At 48.3% G+C, this 24,389-nt stretch overlaps 2 protein-coding genes across 3 annotated transcripts in view; one reads left to right on the forward strand and one right to left on the reverse strand.

The window, feature by feature from the left end:
• Positions 1-1,205, forward strand: part of DNAH11 (dynein axonemal heavy chain 11) — a 309,681-nt gene extending 308,476 nt beyond the window's left edge. The window contains exon 82 of one of the 2 annotated variants that reach the window (XM_074195450.1): positions 168-1,205. In XM_074195450.1, the coding sequence (XP_074051551.1) occupies positions 168-415 (248 nt within the window). In that variant the 3' untranslated portion in view covers positions 416-1,205. The remainder of the gene's footprint in view (positions 1-167) is intronic. The other variant, XM_074195451.1, reaches the window with a different exon arrangement.
• Positions 67-17,563, reverse strand: CDCA7L (cell division cycle associated 7 like). Its single transcript, XM_074195452.1, has 9 exons — positions 15,037-17,563; positions 10,289-10,417; positions 7,882-8,244; positions 5,539-5,610; positions 5,271-5,438; positions 4,263-4,385; positions 3,142-3,291; positions 1,780-1,916; positions 67-1,396 (listed from the first exon to the last, which is right to left on the reverse strand). Exons 1-9 carry the CDS (start codon positions 15,088-15,090, stop codon positions 1,366-1,368), a joined length of 1,227 nt encoding a protein of 408 aa, XP_074051553.1. The 5' UTR covers positions 15,091-17,563; the 3' UTR covers positions 67-1,365.
• Positions 17,564-24,389: the final 6,826 nt, after the last annotated feature.

Genomic DNA, 24,389 nt, shown 5'->3' on the forward strand with positions numbered 1-24,389 from the left:
CCCATCACTTAGCATTTTAGGAAGGGTATTTTCCTACCTCTCCCCCAAAGAAATCAATGACTAAAATATCTATAATTATAACTGTAACTTTTATTGCATCAAACTGTGTAATAATCTCCCCCCCCAAGCATTTCCCTTACAGCAGTGACTTATGTGCTCTGTCCTAGGGGCCCGATGGGATACCCAGGCTGGAACCATTGTGGAAGCCCGCCTCAAGGAGCTGACATCTCTCATGCCAGTCATCTTTGTAAAAGCCATTCCAGTGGACAGACAGGAAATAAAGCAGACCTATGAGTGCCCCCTGTACAAAACCCAGACCAGGGGTCCCACCTACGTGTGGACCTTCCGGCTCAAGAGCAAAGAGAAAACGGCCAAGTGGGTGCTGGCTGGGGTGGCCCTGCTCTTGTCTGTGTGAAAACGGGGAACGTGGCTGAATGTCACCCCAAGATATAGTCAAGCTTCTTCCCTTTTTATATCTAATCCAGAAACTACCAAGGACATAACTTTTCCCCCAATCCCAAGAAAAGGGAGGGAAAGGAGAGAGACAAGTAAACACTATGGGACCCCCAAACCAAAGGCAGTACTCTCCCTGCTCCCATCTGCATAGGTCTCTGCTGTGGCTAAAACAAACGCATCTTCCACCCCAGGAAAAAAGTTAAGTACAGTATCTCAACGCAATCAATAAAACACAAGATCTCAAAAGCAAGGTCGGAAGTGTCCCATTCACCAGGTGGGATTTTGCTCTTTCAGCAACTAAGCTCAAATCAAAATTTTCATGGGGGATTTGGCAAAGGGCAGGGGGAGAAGGAAGAGGGACAATCAGCCAGGCACGTTTTTCTAGAAGCAAACTAGGACTCCAGCTTGGATGAAAATAAAACTATATGTTCAAGTTCTTATAAGTAATTGCACTTTGTAATAATAAAGGGGAAAGAAAAAAAAGCCCAGAGTCTAAATCTCGGGTGCGTCTTAAGAGTGCGGCTGGGAGCTCCACCATTCCCACTCCCCGGCCCTCCAACAGTTGATGTTTCCAGGGGTAAGCTGGGGCCCAGTCTACACCTGAGCAGCTCACCAAGCCTCCCCCCACCCTTGTGAATTCACCCGACAGGTCACTAGCTGCATCACAGTGCTTTTCAATTGGAAGCATTTTTTTTTTCAAGCCTGACCCCTTTACTAAGACTGCTTTCCTGAGAAACTTTTAAAAACAGGGAATAAACCGTCACAAATCACAGACGGGAAACTGCCGCGTCCCCACCACAGCGGCTTCTGTACAAATAAAACCGTTGCAAAATGTGTCAAATCTGGAACACCAATCAGGCCGAGGGGTTCAGGCCCCCTGCTCATGTGACTGGCTGTTTTCTCTGCAACTTAAGGGTCTTCATCCAGTTGTTTCTGTATGCTGAAAACAGATGGGAAGAAGGCACAGCTGGTTACTAACATTGGGGTACACCTTCAAGCTACAGCCAGTTTCCACTCCTGTTATCAAGTGATGGGTTTAATACAAGTTAACCCAAGATGATTTTACCTCCTCTGCTACCCCCAGAGTTCAGTCTCTGACCCACTTCTCCCTGCACAGTCCTTCTGAAGGAAAGGGCAAGTGTCCCTAAAGTCTGAGGGCAGTCCGGACCTGCCAAGTGCACTAAGACTTTGAGATACCCTGCATCTTCCCTAGAAGAAAAGAAAGCCCCCTTCCCTCCCCCCCTTGACACCTCCCACAGACGTCTTCTACCAAACTGACTCCTCTGCTTTCTAGCTTGTCATCGGGTCAGAAAAACATCTCACCTTTCCAAGTATTCTTTCACGTTGTTGTAGCCATAAAATTTGGCCAGGTGGATGAGGATCCCAGTGGCGCAGCGGCCATCACGCCTCCGACAGTAACTGCAATTGCAAATTCCCCGACAGGGAGGGCACATCCAGTCCTAGGAGAAAAAGGGGAGGGGGTGATCACTGAGGTTCCGATTACAGGTGGCTCTCCCTTGGGTTTAGCTGGATGCCACCGGGTCTCATTCTTCCCATTTCACACATGAGCAAACTAACCCCAGCATCATATAGCTTGGAGGGGCTCTAGAGTCAGGCCAGAGAGCTTTGGAATGCAAGTGTCCTCCCAGACACATTCCTGTCGATAGTCATTTCACCCACCTTCCTGAACTCCCTTGAGGATGAAATGAGAAAATATTCGGAAAACACTTTGCAAGCACTAAAGAGCTATATAAATATTGCTACTTGTCATTATTACAGCCTTGGGAGGCAGGTGCTATCATTGTTCCCACTTTGCAGAAGAGGAAACCCAGGCAGGCAGCAGCTTGGTGACTTGCCCAGGGTCACAAGAATCTGCCTTCAGACTCAAACTTGGGCATTTCTAATTCCAGGTCCAATGCTCTGTACTACTTAGTTTCTACTGGCCATTACTACTGATAAACATCACATAATATTATTAATAATAATCATAAATAATAGCATTCCTGTCCCTGGAAGGCCATCCAGCTTCTCCCTCACGGCCTCCTGGAAGGGCAGCCTCTTCTGTTGGCTATTTCAAAGTTTTGCCTTACTCATCCTTCCAACCTCACAGATCCATCCTGTCCCCTCATCCAGGCCCTCTACTTCCAGGGACATCCCAAGGAGACCAGTGGAAGGCTCCGACTCCACTTTTCTCTCAGTACAGAATGATGATGAGCCCGGCCTCCCTCCCCACTCAGTCGTTCCTTTGGCAGGCTCTGTTCTCTTTTTGGGAGGCATCACAGCCTGCCTCCTCACCTCCAACTTCACTCTGACAATCTGAATGAACAGCTGGTTGGGAGCTCTGCCCGCAGCCTGTACTCTTGTCCAATGATGCTTTCCTCCTCATTCTAACAGCACACTACGTTCTTAAAGCACCTTCAACTGCACAAAGGGAGCTGCAGATATTTAATGCTTAAAACTACCCCATAAGCCATGGAGTTTCCCTCCTACAGTTGTAGAAATAAGAGGGTCAGGCTGAGTCAATTCCTCAGGGTCAAATAGCTACTGAAAATTAAAGGCAAGACTTGAACCCAAGTTTTCTGACTCCATTTCCAGTTCTTTACCTGTTATAGACATCACCGGGTAATGTTAAAATAATATGTGTCAGCAATAGAAGATAAAAAATGAAAAGAAAGAACTTCCTACCGGGTCCAAGAGAGCTGATCTTACATCTTCCCCATAACGATTTCGAAGGCAGGGGCCACAGAACTGCCCTCTCACTCCCCCGCAGTCCAGGTTCCGACACACTGTCTTAGTATCAATGGTTTTCTGTCGGCACTGGTGGCACGTGTTGCCCTAAAGTGGGGAAGACAGTGTGAGGGTTAACCCTTGAGGACTCCTCTGCAGGACAGATGACATCTCTGACACCAGTTCAACCTCTTATCAAGAGCCCAGCATCCAGGAAGCATCTCTTCTACACAAATGAGCCCATTCTTCCCCCTTAAATAAAACTGCAGACAAGAGTCTCTTGTCTCTTTTTGTAAACACAGAACTCAGTGGGTTGAAATAATGGATTGAAATCCTCTTTGGTGCCTGTAGATGAAGTAATAAGGCAACAAGGCTTTGAGAAGGCGGTTGGGAAAGGGCCCTAAATTCAGATGACCCAGATTCAAATTCTGCCTTGGAGATTTACTAAAGTAGACAATTCACCCCAGTTTACCTGCAAAACAAGGGCATGAGTGAACTAGATAGTCTGAGGGCCCTTCCAATTCTAAATCCATCAGCCCAAGCTGCTGCTGCAAGGTCAGCAAACTTTTCCTAAAGGAATCTCTAGGCCCCTTTATGTTTTAACTCAAATAATGTTGCCTCAATAAGGTCTTCTCATATTGCCCAGCACCCTCTTGTAAATTGTTCATGTGCAAAAATTTGCACCCTTTTTTATTTACCTGTGAATATATTTTCCACCCCCCCCCAAAAAAATGTAAGCTGCCTGAGGGTAGCAACTGTTTTGTATTTCTCTTTTGCATCCCTGGCACCAAACATGGTGAATGCTTAATACCTTTTTGCTAAATTGAAGAAAAATGCCAAGAGCACAAGTCCCCAAAGGAGAAAACCTGCTTCCAGACTAACAACATATGAACCTATTTCTCTTTTTTCTAAAAAGCCATCTTAATTTTGAGTCTGGATGATTATTCACTTAGTTTCACGCTCGTGCTCTGGCTCCTGGTGCAAGTAGGCATACAGAAGAGGATTCCAAATACCATTTGCATGACAAATACAGGAAGAATCTTATAATATATATGATTTTTGGATAATGAAATCCTTACCAGAACTTTATCATAGATTTTATCTCTAACGGTTATGGCAACATTTTCTAAATCATCTTCAGTGATTTCATCCACCCTCCGGAAAGAAGATAGACGCCGTTTTCTGTACACTCGGCATTTACCCTAGAAAACAATCAGATACATCAAGCCTCTCTGACAGAGAAGCAGGCAGGGGCTGTAAAATCACACCCCACACAACTCCTACCCAAATACTGATGGTCAGAGCTAACTAGAAAATATGTATCTACCCATCCACACAGATGTTAGAACTAGCCAGAATAGCCAGTGACCTTTCCTCTGAGGCAATCATGTGGCAACAGAATGCTGAATCCGAGTCACTGAACCAAGTTCAAATCTTGCTTGAGATGTTTCCTATCAGGGTGACACGGAACAATTTTTTTTTTTTAGGATTTTGCAAGGCAAATGGGGTTAAGTGGCTTGCCCAAGGCCACACAGCTAGGTAATTATTAAGTGTCTGAGGCCGGATTTGAACCCAGGTACTCCTGACTCCAGGGCCGGTGCTTTATCCACTGTGCCACCTAGCCTCCCCTACTGAACAAATTTTAACTTCATCTGTAAAATAAAGACCATCACCTAGCTCATGGGTTGTGAGAATTGAATGACATACTATATGGACAGATCTTTGCAAACCTTACTATATAAATGCTAATCTTAGTCCTCAAGTTCTGGTTTTTCTGCTTAGAATCTGTGGAACTAAAATTTAGCAAATCACTGCCTTTCTTGGAGCCTTAGTTTCTGCAAAATGACAGCACTTAAAAAAAAATAAAGATATCAATTATCCCTTTCATCTCTCAACTCTATCATCCATTCCCAAAGCACAGTTAGCCTTGGCCCTTAGTTGATCTCAAGGTCTTGCAGCTCTACATCCTTCTTCCTGCTTGTCCTGTTCTGTTCTCCATGTAACTCAGTTTAGTTTTATGAAAGACTCCACTCAGAGCCTTAATATAAAGGTCAGAGAGATAATTAGCAACATGGTAAGAAGCATACCCCACTCATTTTCTTCCGTCCCCTGAAAGCACATAGGTCTTCTTCAAAGTTAGTGGACACCATAAAGTTTTCCACAGCAAACTTCTCTGGAGGCCGGGCGCTCCGGGTGGGGTTAGTGCGGCGAGTTATCTGTCCCTCTGAAAAAGCTCGCCTCACTGTTTTCTTTTTCTGGAATGGAAAGAAAGACCCCTGGTGAACCACTTCCGGAAACCCCTCAAGCTGGAAACTCATTTTGTTAAGTGGGGGCAGAAGCAAGGTTTTCACTTACGTAAGTAGGGCTTGGTGTCTGTACAGGGAATAGATCTGGGAGAGAGTGCAGTTCTGCCAGAAGCTGAGCGAGCTAAGGGGGGAAAAAAAAAGAAAAATGGTCACGGCTTGCGACCCACAAACAGGGTTCTGTTCAAGATTAGCTCTATTTCCCACCCACCCCCAAAGCATCCAAGCAACACCCTGACGTCTGAATACTTAATTCTTAACTTGGAAAGGGGCCACAGGCCTGCATACCTCAACCCAGACCCTAGATCTGGCTACAGCGTGACAGGGACACACAGCGCGCCAACAGGTGGCTGCAGCGTGACAGGGACACACAGCGCGCCAACAGGTGGCTGCAGCGTGACAGGGACACACAGCGCGCCAACAGGTGGCTGCAGCGTGACAGGGACACACAGCGCGCCAACAGGTGGCTGCAGCGTGACAGGGACACACAGCGCGCCAACACCTGGCTGCAGCGTGACAGGGACACACAGCGCGCCAACAGGTGGCTGCAGCGTGACAGGGACACACAGCGCGCCAACAGGTGGCTGCAGCGTGACAGGGACACACAGCGCGCCAACAGGTGGCTGCAGCGTGACAGGGACACACAGCGCGCCAACAGGTGGCTGCAGCGTGACAGGGACACACAGCGCGCCAACAGGTGGCTGCAGCGTGACAGGGACACACAGCGCGCCAACAGGTGGCTGCAGCGTGACAGGGACACACAGCGCGCCAACACCTGGCTGCAGCGTGACAGGGACACACAGCGCGCCAACACCTGGCTGCAGCGTGACAGGGACACACAGCGCGCCAACAGGTGGCTGCAGCGTGACAGGGACACACAGCGCGCCAACACCTGGCTGCAGCGTGACAGGGACACACAGCGCGCCAACACCTGGCTGCAGCGTGACAGGGACACACAGCGCGCCAACACCTGGCTGCAGCGTGACAGGGACACACAGCGCGCCAACACCTGGCTGCAGCGTGACAGGGACACACAGCGCGCCAACACCTGGCTGCAGCGTGACAGGGACACACAGCGCGCCAACAGGTGGCTACAGCGTGACAGGGACACACAGCGCGTCAACAGGTGGCTACAGTGTGACAGGGACACACAGCGCGCCAACAGGTGGCTACAGTGTGACAGGGACACACAGCGCGTCAACAGGCTGGCTACAGTGTGACAGGGACACACAGCGCGCCAACAGGTGGCTACAGTGTGACAGGGACACACAGCGCGTCAACAGGCGGCTACAGTGTGACAGGGACACACAGCACGCCAACAGGTGGCTACAGCGTTAACAGGGACACACAGTGCCAACACGTGGCTGCAGCGTGACAGGGACACACAGAGCGCCAACATGTGGCTGCGGCGTGGCAAGGAGACAGCGCCAACACGTGGCTGCAGCGTGACAGGGACACACAGAGCGCCAAGGGCCAGTTACACAGGAGGAAACCAACATATCCAGACATTTACATACCAGGGAAACTGCAGAGCCTCAGTGAAGCCACATAAAAGTGAAACGGACATTACAGAAACTGACTTGTAAGAGAAACTGACCTGTAGGCCAACTTGACATTGGAGCGGAGCTGGCCAGAATCGCTGACCATCCTCTCCCAGTCAGTGGAGCACAGAGGAATCTCATGTTCCACAAACCAGCCCCCAATGTCATTCTCAGGGAGAAGCTCACTGGCCTTCTCTGAATGTTGGTTGTTATGTGGTTTTATGTGTGTATAAGGTTTGTGTTTAGAGAAAAAACAGCTGCAAAATGGCACCCCAGACATGCCGTACAAACCTCACGTGAATGTGACATCTATTTACTATATGCGCAGTATGCGTTATGTTCACCCGCTTGTGCATGGAACGTCACACACAGAATACCCAAGGGTGAGGGTTTTAGATATACATGAAAGGCATGTATCTAATATATATACACACATAAACCCACACATGGTTATTTATTCATTTATTGGGAGAGAACATGAGGCATCCAAACTAGAGGTTTCAAAACCTCTGAGGGGGGAATTCCTAGTGAGACAGCTTTTCTACATCAATGCAGATTCGCAAGGTTAAAAGTCAAGGGTCCCGAGTTCTGATCCTGGCTTCTGACAATTGCTTCCCCTTTTTTGACCTCAGTATGCTCCCTGCAAAATGAGGGTGTTGAACCAGATCATCTCTAAGTCACCTTTGCCTCTAAAATCGGAGATCTTCTGTAACTTAGGGTATTCCAGGTAGTTTGCTGCCAGAGTTCTATAACGAAGAGACTTGACCTTGCCTGCTAGAGAAAAGCCCAGCAGTCTTGGTTCCCTACCTAGGGAGGCAAGAAATGAAGTCTGTCCAGGGAAGGGTGCTCCTTACCATGGCTTTGTTCTCCTTGATATTCATGGCCCTTTTGTGCATAGCATCTGGTTCACCCTGGCTCGGGTCAATAGACTCATCCTCAGACTCAGAGGCAGCTCTTTCCATGGCTCTCTTCCCTGGTCTATCGGTTTTCTTTCTTCTCAAGGCCTTTAGTTTTTCACTCTCGTCAAAATGTAAGCTAGAAAAGGATGGTTCGGAAAACCTGGTTTTTATATCTGTTTTATTCTTTGTAGGGAACTGGAAGGCAACTCGAAGACCAAAGCTGCTTCTTCTGGAGGTAGTCTTTGTTTCTGCCTCTTCCTCCTCCTCCTCCTCTTCACTGCCAACAGCATCTTCATCACTCATTTCTGACTCTGTGAGCTAATAATAAAGGGAAAGAACAGAAAACAGGTTCATTTCTGCCAACACCAAACAAATATTCTAGAAAGATTCAGTGGCAAACTTTTACTAAGTGCCTACTATATGGCAAGCTTTGGAAATACAAAAAGAGGCAAAGCAGAGTCCCTACCCTCTAGAAGCTAATAATCTAATAGGGGAGATAATAAATAAATATATAAAAACAAGTTAGTATACAGGAAGAAAAACTTAGCATGAATCAGTGAATGGAATCTGGGAGATTAAGGAACAACCTAAATATTAACCAAAGACTAAGAAACTTCTCACCCAATATATACAAAACACTGAGCCAATGTCAGATAGTATCATTAAGAGTTTTCAGCAAATTTTATTGCTGGAAAGAAAAAATACTCCTACTTGGAAATGGGTGGTTGGTTCCTTGATATTATTATTATTATTGTCCTCTGATGCAAAATTCATGAAGTTGAATTCTTAATGGGAGGAAATGTAACCAAAAAGGGAGGGAAGCAGGAAAGCCTCTGATTGTGTAGCTTGATGATCTGGCCAGAACAATGTTCACTGGAAGATGTCACACATGACAACAAGGGAAGAGGAAGAGGAAGGAAAAAGCATTCTTGTAATGCCAAGTGTTGTGTAATTTTTACAAATCTCTTATTTAAAAAGAGAAGTTGACATGCACAGGTGAGCAGCCAGGTCTTGGAAACCATGTTAGAGAGTGTTGGAAGAACTGACAATGTCTATCCCTGTATAAGACTTTTAAGAGATCATACAGGTTATCCCCCCCCCGCCCCGAGGCCTTAGTAGATATATCTAGTTTCATACCTTAATCTTACAGATGAAGAGTCTGAGGTCCAAGAAGAGGCTACTTTAGGGCAGAGACTTAAAGATGGCATAACTCCGGGGCCTTGTACTTAAATAAACCCATCTTATACTTGGTAAATGATTTCATTAAGTCACACTGAGGACAGAACTTGAACACTTCAGATTATTAAAACTGTCACATTCCCCAAGTCAAGTGTATTTTTAAAGTGCCAGAAGAATTTAAAGATGGAAATTCCAGGGAAGCAGATTTCATTTCCACATAAGTAAACTAACAGCTGGACCAGAAGATTCTCAACACCGAGAAGGGGAAGCTGGGTCTGGTGAGGGGAAGAGTATGAAAGGAAGTCTTGTTCTTAAGAGGCAGGTGGGATGGGGGATGGGCAGGAAGCAAACCCATTGTTAAAACCACGTGTCAATAGGAACTGAGGTTATGAGTCTCACATAACCAAGAGGCAAGTTAAACTGGGAACCTTCCCACTGGGATTTCTCTTCGGACAGGGAAGATGGTTCACATCTGTATGGCAAAGGACTGTCCTGTCTGCTCAGGCAAGGAAAGAGCAAATCACTTTAAATCCCACTTCCAATAAACCCTTTACATATCTGGCAATGAACCAAAGGAACTTGTTTACCCAAGCTGAGATGAGAGACACAAAAATAGGTACAAAAAGGGTTAGAAAAATGAGGATTAAATTCAATGCTGAATTAAGGGATTTTAGGGGCCACAAATTTTGTAAGGTGCCGTTCTAGAAACATGGGGTAATATAGAAGTCCCTGAAGGGAAAAATGTTTTATTTTGAAGTCCCTGATGCCTATCATTTATAGCAGGAATGAACCTCCAACAAAAACAAGAGAGGGAAACAGACTATCAGACTGGTCATTAATTTAGATCTGGAAGGAACTGAAGAGTCATCTAGTACAAAGCCCTCGGTCTACAGATGAGGAAGCTGAGGTCAGTAGAAGAGAGTAAGCTCACACTGGCAGCAAGTTGCTAAACTGAAATTTGAATCCAGCTCCTTCAAATGTAAAACCCACTACCACTCACTGTACCATTCTTCCTTGAGTTTATTAATTGGTAAAATGAACCTGTGGGATAGGAGAGTAATTTAAAAATCAGTGGTGAACAGAGAATACTTTTACTGAGAAAAGAAAAAAAGTACATTTTTATAAAAATCAGGAAATAACTAATACCATAAAAAATCCTGCAAGTGTTGGCTGGATTAGTTACCATTAGCTCTGGATGACTGTTCAGCTCACTCTGGGTAAATCCTTCAAAATCTTCTGACTCTGAGTCAGTATCCTCAGTGAAAATCCTCCGCAGCTCATCCGTGATGTACTTGGAATGGAAATGCACCTCCTAAACTCAGCACGTTAAAAAAAAAAAAAGAAAAGAAAAAAGAAGAGGTTAACCCTGTCATGTTCAGACAGTTTTATTTAGAACAATTAGAACAAGAAAGTTTCATTCAAATTCACTTCCTGGCAGATTTACAACTTCCAGTGAAATAAGGCCCGTCCTGTCAGAGTCCGGAATTTGCTCCTACTGAATTAGATGCAGAAGTAGAAAAACCAAAGAGGAAGGGAAGAAACTCTCAATCAATCAGTCTCAAGGCCGACATCCCCGGTCCTGCTCCCACTGAGTTCCTATCTCCAAAGCTCAGGACCAAAGGGTGCTACACCAAGTAGGACATTTCAGGTCAGAAATGATTTATCTCCTTCATCTGCTGCAGTCCAAGGCAAGCGTTTCTATTTAGAAAAAGGAAGCCAGTGGAATTAGCAAGTTACACTCAACTAGAGCTAAAGGACATCTTTTTAATAGAGACAATATTTTTCTTCAAAAAAAAATTTCAGAAAAAAACTACTTTTCTTTATTGATTCCTCTTAAGAGGAAAGAGGGACTAGTTGAGGCAGACAATTGAAAAATAAAAGTTGGTATCAGAATATTTTAAGTTCCAGTCTCTATTTAACCTTGTCCTTTTCGAGTCTTAATTTTCTTCATCTGCTAAATTAGGCTAATTAGATTACACTAATTAGACTAATCTAGAAACATTTCCCAGTTTCCATTTCGAGCAATTTAAAGCTGAAAAGGACTGAGTCTGACATGGGCTCACCCTTTTCTGACCCACCTACTTCTTTTAATGATCCCACAGACTGTCCCAGTCAGTCTGGTCAGCCAGGGTGAAGGTCAGCCAGGGTGAAGGTCAGCCAGGGTGAAGGTCAGCCAGGGTGAAGGGCAGCCAGGGTGAAGGGCAGCCAGGGTGAAGGGCAGCCAGGGTGAAGGTCAGCCAGGGTGAAGGGCAGCCAGGGTGAAGGGCAGCCAGGGTGAAGGGCAGCCAGGGTGAAGGGCAGCCAGGACGCCACCTGAGGCTTAGGGCCAAGGCTGAGGAGTTGTTGGTGCTGACCTTTCATTAAGGGAACCTGTCACCTCAGAACAGAAGCTCTTTAAAGGCAGGTCCTGGGTCCGGACAGGTCTCTTCTATAGGCAGTCATATGGAACTTTCTGGCATTCTCCTCCCTCCTCCACATTCTGCCCTTCAACTCTAATTATGGATTATTTCATATTGAGATAGTCTCTGGGAAAAATAGAAGAGATGATGGGGGGAAAAAACGTGCCGTGGGAGTGGGGGGGATGAGGGTGTTTCAGCCAGGGTCCCTTTAAGCTGTGCCTAACCATAGGGCATCTTTTATACTTCCACTCTTTGGGCCCACAAGACCTGGTGCAGCCGCAGGGGGAGCAACTCACACAAAGAAAGCTAGCTGAAAATACTCAATCTGGCTGGGGTCAGAGGAGACCCCAGCTGGGCCCTGTCTGTCAGCAAGGGTGAAAGACCCCCAGCAGGACCCTCTAGTTTTCTCCACAAACAGAAAAATTCACACATTCCATCCTCACAACACACACGAACAGCCAGCAGGCTCTCAGGGAGGCCCACAGCTGCCTCCAGTAAGTAATCTGGAGGAGAGAATGAGATCACGCCTCTGAAGTCAAGGGGGGCCTGGAGAGGGGTTGGGAGCCAAGAGTCAGGGCATCCCACCAGGGGGATGAGAAGGGGCTCCCTCCTCAGTCAGAGACCCTCGGGGCTGCCTTCCATCCCTTCACAAGCCAAAGAAGTCTGCCTTCCTGAGGTAACTCATCATCAGAATCAAAATGGCACAGGCCGATTCAGAAGGCCCCTTGGATGGACATCCAATCCGAGGGCGCCAGAGCAGCCTCGGACTCTGTGCTCAACTATGGAGACTCCGAAGGAAGAAGCCTATTCCTGGTCTCCCCGAGTGCCTCCTGAGTCAGCCCTTCCAGGTCTCCTGACCCTCAACGTGGCGTAATAAGATGGCGTGATTCCCCCACAATTACAGAACAGCAGAGTGGCAATGAGAGCAATCTGGGCAGAGGAGGTCACATCCAAGGACGGGTCCAGATCCCACCCCAAGGGGCCAGCTTTGGTCTGCCAAAGGCCTGAAGAGGCAAGAGGACAGGTCTGAACAGCCCAGGCTAAAGAAGAGACCCCTCCCTGATCCAATTTTACATTTTAATGGAGAAATCAACTAATTGGCTAATTAACTAATGATGTAAAATTATGAAGATGAGAATCAAGAAGACAAGCAATCGTCACAAGTGTAAAGACTGGCCCAGGAGACAGGAATTAATTAACTGCTGAGAAGGAAGCAAACAGCTGTTTGAGCTGCCTGCCCCAGACCCCCCCCCAATTGTTCTGTGGGAAGGAATCAAAAGCTAGCCTTAGAGCCAGGGAGACCTAGGTTCAAATCCTACCCCAGACACATACTAGTTGTGGAACCTTCCCTCTCAGGCCCCGAGCCAATCTCTCTAATTATGACCTGGCGGGAGGGGGTCAACATCACCCAGGCATCCCAAAGAGTGCTTTGTCTCCCTGAATAGAACACAGGCTCCTTGGAGGAAGAAAGCCATTGTATCTTTGGACTTCCAGGGGCTGACCCGTTCCTAACTGCCCAGTGATTGATTCGCCTCCAACATAGCACAGAGGGTGAAGAGGAGAGCACAGCCCTTCCCTCTTACAGATGAGAACCAGAGAGGGAGGCCCAGTCCACTGGATCGTGACCCCCAGGTGAGACCAAGGACATGGGGGCCTTGTCCCATGGATGTCAGAGCTACCCCCACCTCCCCCAGTCTCATACAAAGCTGGCATGGAGCAAGGCTTCTTGGACATCTGAATGGAGGGTGAGGCGAGTCCAGGAATTCATTAACGACCTTTCCCGCCGAGCTGGCTTCAAACAGTTGGTGTATTTTCCAGAACAACTCAATTCACAAGAAAGAGTCATTGACTCACCTGTCAAGATCCAGCCCCAAATGAGGAACTTGAATTTATGGGGCATAAGTGCCTTTTTTTTCCCAAGCCAAATGTTATATCAGGCAGGCCGACCATAAAAGCCGTTGGCGGCTCCGCGGAAGGGCCTGGCGATGAGATTGTTATTATTCCCTAAAGAACTCTCCAGCAAAAGCCTATACAAGGAACCAGAGTCCCCAGGGCAAACCCCGGGATGGCCGCAGGCCACATCCCAAGCCGGCTGCGCTGGCTGCACCAACTTGAGACATGCCCGGGATTTATGGATCTGGGATCAGGGCAGGCCCAGTGGGCTGCCAGGAAAAACCCCGCTGTTCCACAGAAGGTGGGCAGCTGTCATTCAGGGTCATTGCAGGAGAGACAGGAGGATTTCTAGGACCCTTCACGTCTGAAGTTGGGGTGCCACCACACAGGCTGCCCAGGCTACCCTAACTTGGGCTGCTGAAGTGATTCAGAGTTTGACCTAAAGTGGGGGTGCACTGGAGCAAAGGGGACTCTAACAGCTCCCATGACCCCACAGCTTCTGAGAACCACTGGTTATATTGATGGCAGGTCTTAGAGGCCCCTCGGATGATACAGAACAATCACCGGGAGCAGGGTATTCTGCCTAATAGGCAGGGAACCACAAGAATATACTTCAGAAAGGTTCTCCACTTTGATGAGCCTTAGCCTGTGAGATGGGAAGCCCAGGTATTATTATTGACATTTAGAGACAGTAAAAATAAGATGCCAAAAGAGTCAAGTCAATCCAATGAAGGGCCAACTCTGGGCAGGGCTGCAGAGCCACCCAGTCAGACAGACATCGGGGCAGACCTTGAGCCCAGCATCCTCCAAGGCCAGCCCCTCAGATCAACCATTCCAAGCTGCCTCTCTCGAAGGCACCAGACAGCCACTCTGCTCACCTGTCCTCAATCATCCCATCACGGGGAACCCAAGAAAGTTTGAATTTGCAGCATTTCCAATTAGCACCAAGCAAAGGGTGAGGAACAAAGCAGAGAAGGCAGTCCTGCTCGTCCTAAGCAGCAAAGCCTGAGGAAAGACCAGCGGCCCACCGGCCCTGAAGCCACACTGGGCTCTGCCCCTCCCAGGCCCTCTCCAAGTCCTAGCTTGTATGGACACAAGACCAATCTTCCGAGGACTCTTTCCCTACCTCTCCCACTGGGCTCCTTTGCCTGGGCCGTAATCATCACAGAGGTCCGGGCCCCACAGCACAAGGCGGGTTCACGTTCTTGAGGAAGCAATGAGACTGGATTTCATCCTTGTAAGGTCCTTTTCTGAGGGGTGGGGAATTTATCAAGCACTCTCTCCCTCCTTCAGAAGACCTATTACAACAGTCAAAGCCACAGGGAAGGCTGTCTTGTCCCATTTCTTTCCATTCTGTACTAATGCACCGCCTCCAAAGGAAGATGAGATGCCCAAACCCAGAGCATCTCCATGCCAGAGGATCAGAGAAACTACGAGTGCCCTCGCGGAGAGCTTTGGAGCACATACTGGTCTGAGCAGAGTTGGACCCACTGTCCCTTGACCCCAACACAGTGATGTCATTTAGGTCCAACCAAATTAAGGGGCAATCAATTCATTAGGGCTGCCCACCTGGGAGCAGCCTGGCAATTGAGGTGTCCTGTACATCAAGGCCCAGACAGACCAAGAGGCCTGCTCTTACCTTTTTTTCTGGCTCTGGAGAGTCAAAACTCTCTTCCAGGTACAGGGTTTCCATGGGAACACCATCTCCAAACCCAAAAAAATCTTCCTCATCACTGGGGGCGTTGAAAATGTCAGCCACCTCTTCAGGTATCTGTTTGGGATTCAAAGAGAGAGAAGGATATGACTAGTGGCTGGAGGGTCTATGGGGGAAGTGGGAAGGGGAGGGAAAGAGGCTCCTGAGATGAAAGCAAGCTCCCCTTCCTGCAGCCCTATCAACACTCTGTGTTCACTCCGACAAAGACACGTGTGCCAAGAAGAGCCCCCCTCCCCGACTGAAGCACAACTCAGTATGATGGGGCAGAGGGAGGGGGGGCGCTGGGGAGATTATTTTTAAACTCCAGAGCTGCAGGCCCCTTACCATCGTATAGAGCCAAGAGGCAATCTTTGTAAAGAAACCATTTTCCATTAACTAAAAAAAACCCAATACTCGAAGAACACAGTTCTGAAAATGCGATTATCACAGGTTCTACCTGATTTAAGTGCAATATTCCTATCTGGTGGATGCTTGGACTCTGGGGTCACCTTCCCCTCCAAGGCCACCTCCCATCTCCTCTTTATATACACATCTCCCCCATTAAAATGTAAGCTCCCAGAGGGCAGGCTCTTTGTGTTCTCTTCTTTGGATCACCAGGGCTTAGCTTAGTGCCCAGGACTCAGATGAAGTCTTAAATAAATGCCTGTGGATTGATCTCTCAAATCCTATTGTTCTTACTAAAAACAACCACCACCACCACTATGGGGGAAGGGGAGAGAAGAATCATCTTTGTCTCTGGCTGAGCGTTTTTATGACCACCTGTGAGGTAGGAGCTGCATTATCCCCATTTTAACAGAGGTAAATGTGACTTGCCCAGGGTCACACAGCTCTAAGTGTGGGAGGCAGGATTTGAACCTCAGTCTTCCCGGCTGCAAGCTCGTCACTCTCTCCAATGAGCCACCGGCTGACGAAGGTACAGAGCAAACAAGCTAGGGTCACCTGGGCCAAACCCTTTTGTTCACATCCAGAGACGCTGAGGCCAGAGAGGAACTCGACTCCTGCCGGTCTTCATTGATCTTTAGGGCTGTGCCTGCGATACAGATCCAGAGGTGGCAGGAAAGCCAGACCCATTAGAGGATCCGGATCCAAAGTCCCCTTTGGAGACCCTGGTTCCTCTCAAGCTTGGGCGCACATCCTTTTAATGAAGGAGCTGGGGTACCCCCAGCCTCGACGTAGGATCCCTTCATCCTTGTTCAGTTCAGGGAAGAGATTTGAGAGTCACAGAGGAAGGTGATGACAACGATGTTTGTGTTTTGTTCTTGAAGACTACCAGGGAGGCGATGCCATGACAATAAGCATGTGAACTGGATTTTCTGGGGGGCTGTGCTCACTTTCTCCTCTGGGTCCAGTGACCAGTCACAATCAGGACCACTAGAGATGGCCCTGGATGCCGGGCAGTCAGGGTGAAGTGACTTACCCAAGGTCACACAGCTAGTCAGGGTCAAGTGTCCAAGTCTGGATTCAAATTCCCGCCCTGACTCCAAGGCCAGTGCCCTGTCCTCTGCTTCCCTGAGCCGCCTTTGGAAGCAAATCGAGTCCCAACACTTCCTGGCTGGGTGACCCTGGGCAAGTCACTTCACCCTGCTTGCCTCAGTTTCCTCACCTATGAGATCATTTGGGAGAAAGAAATGACAAAAACATCCTAGTATCTTTGCCATGAAAACCCCAAATGTGATGATCGAGATCAAAGCTGAACAGGGGGTTCCTGGGGCAGGATCAAAGACTGAACGGAAAGGCCCTTAGAGGGACATCGAGGCTCCCCCCCCACTTTGGGGGAACTGAGGCTCACAGTGGATCATCGACCTGACTGAGACCCCTGAGCTCTCTTCCAAGTCTAGAATTCTGTGACTACAAGAATCAGGACTTGGGATCAAGAGACTCGAGTTTCAAGTCCTTGGTGGGGACTTGAGGCACGTGCCTTCTCTGGGCCTCGGGTCCCTCCCTGGCAAAGCGAGATGATCCCTCTAAAAGACCCCTTGGGCCTCTCTGACCACAACTCTCGATGAGCGCAGAAGAAGCAAATGGAATTCTTGTCTTTCTCCTTTGACTCCAGCGTTGAGTCTCCGGAGCTTCCTTCCCCTTCCAGACCAGGAGAAAGGGTTAAGACCAGAATATTTCCGGCTGTAATGACTTAATGGAAGAACATCCAAGGGGCCGTGTGAGCTGGCTCTGTGAATACCCTGCTCTTCCAGGGCCCCCTGCATTAGCCCCGAGTTATTGTGCAGGCAACTTTGCCACTGCTGTGACTGCTCTATGCCCAACTAATTTCTCCTTCTCCGGCTATTACTTCTGAATCTGCACCAGAGGGGCCATTATGGGGGTGTAATTACCGATTAGGAACAAAAGGGGAAAAAAAATATACTTTCCCAGTGGAAGGCTTATTTTTTTCAACCTCTATGCATTCTTGGGGTAGGTAGGGGCTCTGATTAAAGTAACTTGTGTGAAGGAACTTGAAAAGACCTTAAAAAATAAAGGGGAGTTTGAGACACCTCCCCCCATTCCAGCCTTATTTTTTTTCAAGCCTCTCATTAAAATGTTCGGAAGTCGTCACCCCCCCCCCCCCCCCATCAAGCAAAAGGCTTCATTTAACAAGCAAAGAAAGCAGAATTCGTACAAGGTAGACAGACATCCTCAAAGGCTCCTCACTCCCACCCCCAGTTGGACAACACACACCGTTCTTGGCAACAGGCACCATCCTGTTCCCTCCCATCTCCTGGGACTTGGTGTTTAGATGTAGTCATTCCTGGGCCTTGATGAATGCTCTAGACAGAGATCAATGGAGCCTTGGCCAAGGAGGGGTGAAGGAGAGTCATCATAGGCCGACCCACTGGAGTCGGGGAGATGAGAGGGTCAGAGCTGGAAGGCCATCGAGGTCAAGCCCTTTTAGAGATGAGGAGCCTGAGGCCCAAAGATCACAAAGACGACAATAGAGCCGAGGTCAGAACTCAAGTCTTCCATGGTCTACTCTACTTCCATCCCATCAAACCCAATGGCTCTCTATGGCCCTCCACCCACCAGATGAAGGCTCCATCTCTGGCCCACTCCTTCTCAGTGAAGCCCTTCCAGCCTTCCCCTCCCAGCCATGAGTTACATATTCTGCGCATATCCACAGGTGGACTGTTTTCTAACCCTTTAGAAAGTAAGCTCCCCAAGGGCAGGACCTATTTTCTTTGCCTTTGTATCTTTATCCATAAACACAGTTTTTAGATCACAACTGACTGATTGATGGACCCATATCCACTGAACTTTTCACTCTCCCATGTTGCCTCTCAGATCTGAGTTCTTTGCCTCCAATTCAGTAAAATGGAGATAATGTGCTCTTGGAGCTGCTGGAATTTTGGTGAGACATGAAGAAATGTATCTACAGGGAGCTTTATACACTGAGACCATTCCTTCATCCATGCCTCAGTTGTGAGGATAGCGATCCCAATGGTAAAACTCTGTCTCTGCAGTGTGCAGGAATGGGGAAGCTCATCCGATGGCCCACCGCACTTGCTGACCAAACCCCCCAGAGACTATCCAGGGGTCAGCTCTCTGGCCACCCCCACCAACATGGCACCACCACCTTGATGAGTTCTTGCCCTTCTCGGTGACTTTTTGAAATTCCAAAAACAAGGATTTCTGGGCTTTATTCTTCTCTTTTATTTGGGGCTCCAGGAGAAAAGCCAACTCTTTACCTTGACATTTAAGCCCCTCTCAATCCGATGCCTGCTTCCAATTACTCCCAGACAAACTGGGCTACCTTCTCTTCCCCAGTACACTAGTCCTCTTCCACCATCATGTCTCACATCAGTTAGGCTGAGCCCAGAATGCTTCCAGAATTATGTATTTGGATGGTCATCTAGGCTAATGGAAAAATAAAGGGGTTCAAGGGAGGGGACGTGACTTGCTAAAGAGACTGAAGAGAATTAAAGAACTTGAGAATGGAAAGAAACCCCAATTCCCAAACAGTCCAATGAGACCTGACAGGCATCGCCTGTCAGACACCCACCAAGTGCTTGTCCAGCCTCATCATGGTCTCTTGGAATTCTTGGGGCAGCTCGGGATGGAGGGGGGTCCTCAAGGTCTTCCCTGATCCCCAATTCTTAATGCTGTCTCCTTCAAGTCACCCCAGGACTTCCCTCTTTATATGCTGTGCCCCTCCCTCCTCAACAGATTCTCAATTCCGTGAAGATGGGGAGGAGGGGGCTGCTTATCCTTTGCCTCAGTTTCTCTACCCCCAAGAAGTGCCTATCACAGAGCAGGAACTTCAATAAAATCAGATGAATTCAAAAGTCTCACACCCCTCATTTAATCAAAGCCTGTGAAGTGAGGAATACGAAGACTGAAAACTATTACCAATGCACAGACCAGGAAACTTGGAAACCCAACGAGTCATTAAAACTGTGTATCAGCAACTCCCCGATGTCAAAAAGTTTCTTATGAAAGGCTCTCCTGACATGCTCAACGAAGCCCCTCATTAATAGTTTATACGCCCTCCTAAATGAAAATACCCCAAAAGAGCTGGCTCCAAGGTCGAGGAAGTGAGTCAGGTCTCTCCGTGCTGGAAAGCATGGAAAACGGTCCCCTCGGCCCTGCAAGACTGACAATCACAAGGGCTGCCTGTTGAGAAACTCTGAGGAGGATCCGGAGTCAGGAAGGCCAAAGCACACACCAGCCCCTTGGAAACAGAAGTGCTGAGACCCAGCCCGCCTAGAAATGCTAAATGAAGCCCATTAATCTGCAGCGCCGTGGCGGTTTTACTGGTGGACAAGTTGGCAAAGCTCCTCTGATCAAAGTGGAACAGAAAGCCCAAGACCTGGAAGGTGACTTTGCAGGAGAAGGAGCCCATCTGTGAAAGACAACTGTCCTGTGTTCCCCTGGAGACCAACGTGGGGGGGGGGTTGTCTTCCCAGTCACATGAGAACAGGGATTAAGGGGGCCTAGAGCCATTACAGTTCAATCCTCAATTAATAACACACTTTTATATCATAACTGACAGAAAATTCTCCGTCATAAGCTGCCCAAGTGTCCATCCACTAGGTATGGGACCCTGGGCAAGTTCATTCATCTTGTGTCTGGTTCCTGATCTCCAAATTGAGGTTTGTGCCTGTTGTCTATCACAAACCTATTGATCTACAAAAAGTCTAGCAGAATCTTTTTGATCCTTGGCTGGGGGGGGGGGGGGCAGTGAAAGGTCAGAGGGGAGAAAGAAACAAGCTGGGGGCTGGACATGAGGAGCTGGTCATCCCTGCCTTATACATGGAAGCTTCTGGGCAGAACATGGGTCCCCAGACTGGAGGGCTTTGGGTAAGGTGGGTCCATCTGTGTGTCTCTCACATCTCATACACAATACAATGCTTGCTTTTGAGGAGCATATATTCTACTGACAAGATCATCTGTGTGCAATTCAGATGCTTGGAAGTTCCATGTGTGTCCCTTACATCAATGATGGAAGCAGAAGTAGGTTTGATTTGGTCTGTGTGGGAATTTCCTTGCTAAACCTGGAAACCCCTATTTTAGGAAGACCACTGATAATGAGGAAGGAAACCCAGCTTCATGCTCTGAGGAAAGATGGCGTGAGAGAAAATGCTGTTTGTCCCCTAAAGGGGGACTCAATGGGATCATCTCCCCTCCAGAGGATGAGCCTGGAGCACTCAGGGTGGCCACCACAGAGGCAGACTTAGAGGAGATGGACCCACAAATCCAAACCTGGCTGGGTGGTGGACCAGATGACCCAATCAGCCCTAAGTCTGCGATCCAGTCATCTCCAAGGACCCCCTGGCCCACTTCTTGACAACTTTTACTCATCATTCTCCCAGTAGGGATTAAGGGCTCTTCAAACACCAGAAGAATTATCACTTTCTCTTCAGAAGACCAAACATCCCCTGGACATCCCCAGTTAAAGCCGTGATTAATGGGAAAGAGTCAGCCAACTGTAAGGGTCCCAGGGGCCAACTCATCCACCCAAGTACACTAAAAGCTGAGGAAGGATAAATCGGTGACACTCTTAAAACCAAGTTCCAACACATGGCCAAAGAGATTAGTCTAACACTCCACACAATAAACACAAAACCAACGAAAAACGCTTTGATTCTGATGTGCAGCCAGAGGGATGGCTGGTTCAATGAATTAATCCATCAATATGGTCTCGGGGCTTGGCTCCTGAGCCAAGCTCAGGAGGGAAAAGGAAAGAAGGGGACAAACTGGGTCTCTATCGAAAAGAGCGTTGAGTACCAAGTGTTGGCAGGCATGGGAGGACCAATGAGGGCTTTCTGAGGATGGGAGAGGCTGGTTATGTTAGCGGGGAGTGGGGAATGCGTCAGCAGCCTGTAACCTTCTTGAAGGAAGAGACTGGTATCTTTTCTTTGTATTCCTTTCACTTCCTTTCTTCTCATCTTGCCTAAGAGGGAAGCAAGGCCAAAACAGTCCCTCAGAGTGAAAACTGGATTTGAACTCCAACCACTGCTCAATCTACAATCCCACCCAGTCATCCCCACACATTACAGATAAGGAAACAGAGGCCCCAGGAGATGCAATACCCCTCACCAACTTCCATCGAGGAGACACTGGAAGGTAAGGTTGGCCACTCGCTCAGCACCATGTTGTTTCCCAGTAGGGTGAAAGGAGGGTGGCAAGTGAAGGGGGGGGTACCACAGAGCACCAGGGCCCCATCACTCTTCCCCAAGACAAGAGAGCAGTCAGGGAGCTGGAGGACTGGCTGTCTTCCAGGCACCAATGATTACCTTTGCACCACACTTGCCAAAGAACGCACTCCATAGATGTGTATGTACAACTGTGAATGAAAGGCATCAAGGGGAAAGGGGAAAAAAGAGCAAATATATAAATCTCCTGGCTCCTAGGGCCAAGGACACTGCCGTCTTGTCCCAGCAGCAGGCTTTCCTGGACCGGATCTGCTTGAGACCTTGGAATCAGCCACGCCAAAGACCACGGAAGCTCTGAAGACACCCAACCTTTAGAACTCTCCCTGCTGGGCCCAGGCCACGAAAGACACCTGGCCACCAGCCCCAACTCACACAGACGCGCTGCCTCAAGGTGGAGGCCATTTTTTATTCCTACCTACAGAAGGAATAAGAGAGACTTATTTTGTACAAAGAAGTCCTTGAAGGCCCTCCAAATAATCTGCCCCCAGGTGCTTTTGGCCACAAGAGTGAAAAGGCAGATTCTTGAACTCTTTAAAAAAAAAAAGCTGCCTGAGAGGTCAGCCACTAAAATTCTCTCATGGAAGCTTTGAGAACATTTTTTCAATTAAAAGAAGTGAATAAGCTCCAAGTCACGAAGCCTGAGAAGATAAAACATCTCTTCTCTGTCTCATCTGAGTTTTCCCAGGTGCTTTTAAGGGGGAAAAAATTTCCAGTTCAGCTCAACAAATCTTGAACCATTGGCACTATCACCCTGCCCAGTCTTAGCCCTGAAAGGGGCCCAAAACCAGAGATCTTAAAAGCAAATCCTAATTAGGAAATACTGCTAAAAGGCCATATTTATGAAGCACTCACAGCCAGCTCTGGAGCACTAGATAACTATTATTGCCGTTATTATTGAATGGTGGCATTTCATGGTCTGTTAGGCAATCCCAGAGCTGGGTCTCAAACCGGGAGCTTGGATTTAGGGATGGAAGAGACCTTCAATGGTATCTCAGTGAACTCCTTCATGAAAGAATTAAAGGCACAGATGCTCAGGGAAATGACTTGTCCCAAGTCACTGGAGAAATCAATGTCAGAATGAAGATTTGAACTCAGGATAGACCAGCAAGGCCCAATGAGTAGGATTTGTGCCTCAGCTGTGAGAAGGCCGAGGCAGATGCTGAGAAAGACACTGAGCTGGGGGGGGGGGGGGGGGCTAGTCCTTGCCTCAAAGAGCTTATGGTCTAAGAGGGGGTTAAGGCATAAACCCAGATAACTAAGAGGTGTCAAGCCCAAGGGTCCTGGGTCAGAATCAAATATGGTTAGGGAATAATCGATAAACAGTAATAGACAAAGATAGTGGTAGCAGGTGGCTTTCTAGGGCACCTCAGGGATCCTCACAGAGAGTTCAGTGGCTCCGTTTCTACTGAAGAGAGACACCCAAAAAGTGCGTGGGGATGGTCTGAGGGGGAAAAGCATCACCAATCAATGGGACCAAGACAGGCAGCATAAGGAGTTTTAAAGAATGGGGAGAAATTTGTAGGTTAACTAGGGGAAGGCAGACACTCCAGACAGATCAAACAGCAGGAGCCCAGGAGGAGAAGGCACAGGATGGCAGACAGCACTCACAACAGCCTATTTAGATCCCAACAGGATCAGAGTTCCTTTAGTTCAAACACCTTCCTATGGAGGAAGTGACCTGCCCAAGATCACCCAGGCTGTCACCCAGTCAGAGAAAAGGCCCAGGATCAAACGCCAGTGTCCTGACCCTAAATTTGCTCCTTAACTCCAATGAAGGGGCCTGTCCTTTAGTCTACAGGCAAGAGAAGACCACCGAAGAGTTAACAGAGCAGCATGGCCAGATGAGGGGGTGAGAGCAGAGCAAAGCAGAGAATGGAGGGTGGGGAAGACAAGACAGGTAAGAAGGAGGAGGAAGGGCTTGGAGGATGGTAAGAATGGAGGGGGGAGGGGGAGAGGGGGGACAGACAGGGGAGGGGGGACAGACAGGGGAGGGGGGAGAGACAGGGGAGGGGGAGAGACAGAGAGAGAATGGGGGAGAAGAAAAAGAAAGAGGGGAAAAAAAGGTGGGGGGGAGGAGACAGAAAGCATGCATGCATGCTCAGAGCTTCAAGGTCACACTGTGAGGGGAAAGAGTGTGAAGTTACAGGAATCCCTCATCTGCCATGTGCTATCTGTACAAGCTTGGACTATTCACTTTCACCTCACTCTGCCTCAGTTTCCTCTCTTGTAAAACGAAGGGCTGAATGAGATTCTCCTCAGAAAAACAGCCGATCTTATGATGACTGCATTCAAGGCAGCCCCAGTCACCTGCCAGGGGGTAAAGGGGATCTGGACTGGACTTGGGAGGTAGAAAGAGTTTATTACTCTCCAAATTACTTTCACCAAGTCCTTGCCAGCTTGCAAAGTTCCACAACCTTTCCTTCAGAGAAGACTGGCATCTTCTTCTGGTTTCCCTGAGGCCCAGACACCACAATAAAAAACTCCTAATAGACCATTGGCCCTAGGAGTGTGGGGGCCCGTCTCCCATTGGTGCAACCCTCACAGGGTGACTGATCCAAGGGAGGGGCCTCATAAATGCCTAGCAATTAATTTATGTTATTTGCCTGTGACTTCCATCCCCAGTGAGGGCAGGCC

This window comes from Macrotis lagotis, chromosome 7, assembly GCF_037893015.1.
Source record: "Macrotis lagotis isolate mMagLag1 chromosome 7, bilby.v1.9.chrom.fasta, whole genome shotgun sequence".
In the NCBI taxonomy this organism is placed as follows: Eukaryota; Metazoa; Chordata; class Mammalia; order Peramelemorphia; family Peramelidae; genus Macrotis; species Macrotis lagotis.